This window comes from Orycteropus afer, unplaced genomic scaffold, assembly GCF_000298275.1.
Source record: "Orycteropus afer afer isolate SDZICR_OR568_19922 unplaced genomic scaffold, OryAfe1.0 scaffold00153, whole genome shotgun sequence".
In the NCBI taxonomy this organism is placed as follows: domain Eukaryota; kingdom Metazoa; phylum Chordata; class Mammalia; order Tubulidentata; family Orycteropodidae; genus Orycteropus; species Orycteropus afer.
This window is the reverse complement of record NW_006921740.1, coordinates 3701880-3703542: the sequence shown is the minus strand read 5'-3', so window position 1 is coordinate 3703542 and position 1663 is coordinate 3701880. Positions and strand designations below refer to the sequence as shown.

General features: G+C 40.8%; 1 protein-coding gene across 1 annotated transcript in view; it reads right to left on the bottom strand.

The window, feature by feature from the left end:
• TMEM165 (transmembrane protein 165) overlaps positions 1 to 1663 on the bottom strand; it is a 45724-nt gene that overhangs the window by 21688 nt on the left and 22373 nt on the right. The window contains exon 2 of the mRNA XM_007946211.2: positions 603 to 828. Within this exon, the coding sequence (XP_007944402.1) occupies positions 603 to 828 (226 nt within the window). The remainder of the gene's footprint in view (positions 1 to 602; positions 829 to 1663) is intronic.

Below are 1663 nucleotides of genomic sequence, written 5' to 3'. Positions count from 1 at the left end.
AATGACCATAACCTTGCCCCTTGTCAGCTCTACTATACACCTGGGAATTCTGATGATTCACATGAACTTATAGGCCCATTGTCTGCCAACCCTATATATGATCTTGGATAAAGAGTGTGGTTTTTGTTTCCTATTTTTTGAATAATAAATCAAATGGTAACATAAGCAGGGAATGTGACCAAGAAGCACATTTCATTTTTTTACCATAATGGGTAAAAATAGCTTAACAGAACACAATGAACTGAAGATGAGCCCTCAATTATTGATTACCTCCCAAAGGAAAATACGTAGTTCTCTGCGGATGCTCGAGTCCTATTTCTGTATTTCAGATAGAAATAAGCTTATCTGATTGGAAAGTGAAAACAAAGCAAAAGGATGGGTAAGAAACTGGTAAATAAATGGGGAGTATGTTTCTTGGCTGTAAAGAGCTGATAATTTCATAGTAAAAGTACCATATGGTTTTTAGGAATATATGTACTCAAACCATTTTCTGTGTACTAAATTCTGGCACTAAAATCAAATTCCAACATAACCGAATGAGTGAGTGACTCAATGCCCAGTACCATTCAGTAAACCCAGTAGAGGAAGGATAGTGTTCTTACCTGATAAGCATGTCATTAGGCCTAAGGCAAGCATAGCACCAGCCAACACTGTCAGACGGTTATAGCGCATTGCCATGATGGCGGCTATAAAGAATGTCTTGTCCCCGAGTTCAGAAACAATGATAACTGATATAGCAGCGACAAATGCATGGACAAACCCCAGATTCGTTTGAGTGGCTGGGTCTTCATTATTAGTATGAACTGGAGCTGCTGGCGTGACTCCTTTCTAGAATAGTAATACAGAAAAAAATCAGTTATTTTTGACAAAAATCATTATTTGAAATCTTTCATTCTGCATGTGAATAAAAGCCAGTTTCTCTGTCATGGTCATTAGATTTATTTATTGTCTAATCACGCTGAAAGCCATTACTGATGACAGAAACATCTGACTGATGGTGGCTACAATGCAGACCCACAGACAATTCTACAAACAATTGAAAAAATAAAGGACAGTCCAGATCAGCTATTTCTATACATCAAAATTATCTTGTTTTCTAAGTATTTGTGATTTGCAATTTAGTTCTTAGCTATGTCTCATTCAAATTTTCATGAGGAACTTGGGTAGAAGACCTAGGTATCTTTATCATACCTAGTGACATGAAGCTAAGAGAAATTTCACTGAACAGTTTAGAGGATAAGGTAGAGTGGTGGTTATGTTTTTGTGTTAACTTGGCTGGGCCTGGCTGAGTGGCTCGGCAGCTGGTGGTAGTTATTCCCCATGATGAAACTGGCAATCAACTCTATGGTGGGTTCTACCACAAGCAGCTGAGTAGCTGCCTTTGGGATGTGGTCTGCTTCCTGTATATAAGGAGAAGCCTTGGGAATGGTCTCTAGCTTATGGAGCACTTGGACCCTGCATATAGCCATGTCATTGCTCAGCAGCCTGCCATGCTCTGCCGACCTTGGGACTTACAGTGGACTTAACAGCCTACCGCGTGGTTTGGCCACATCGAGACTGTGCCTTGTTACTTGTCAACCTTGGGGCTTCTCAGCCTCAGCAGCCAGCAGCTGTCTGAGTGAAGAAATGCCTCTAGCTCCAGTGGGCTGGGAGCAGGAGGCAG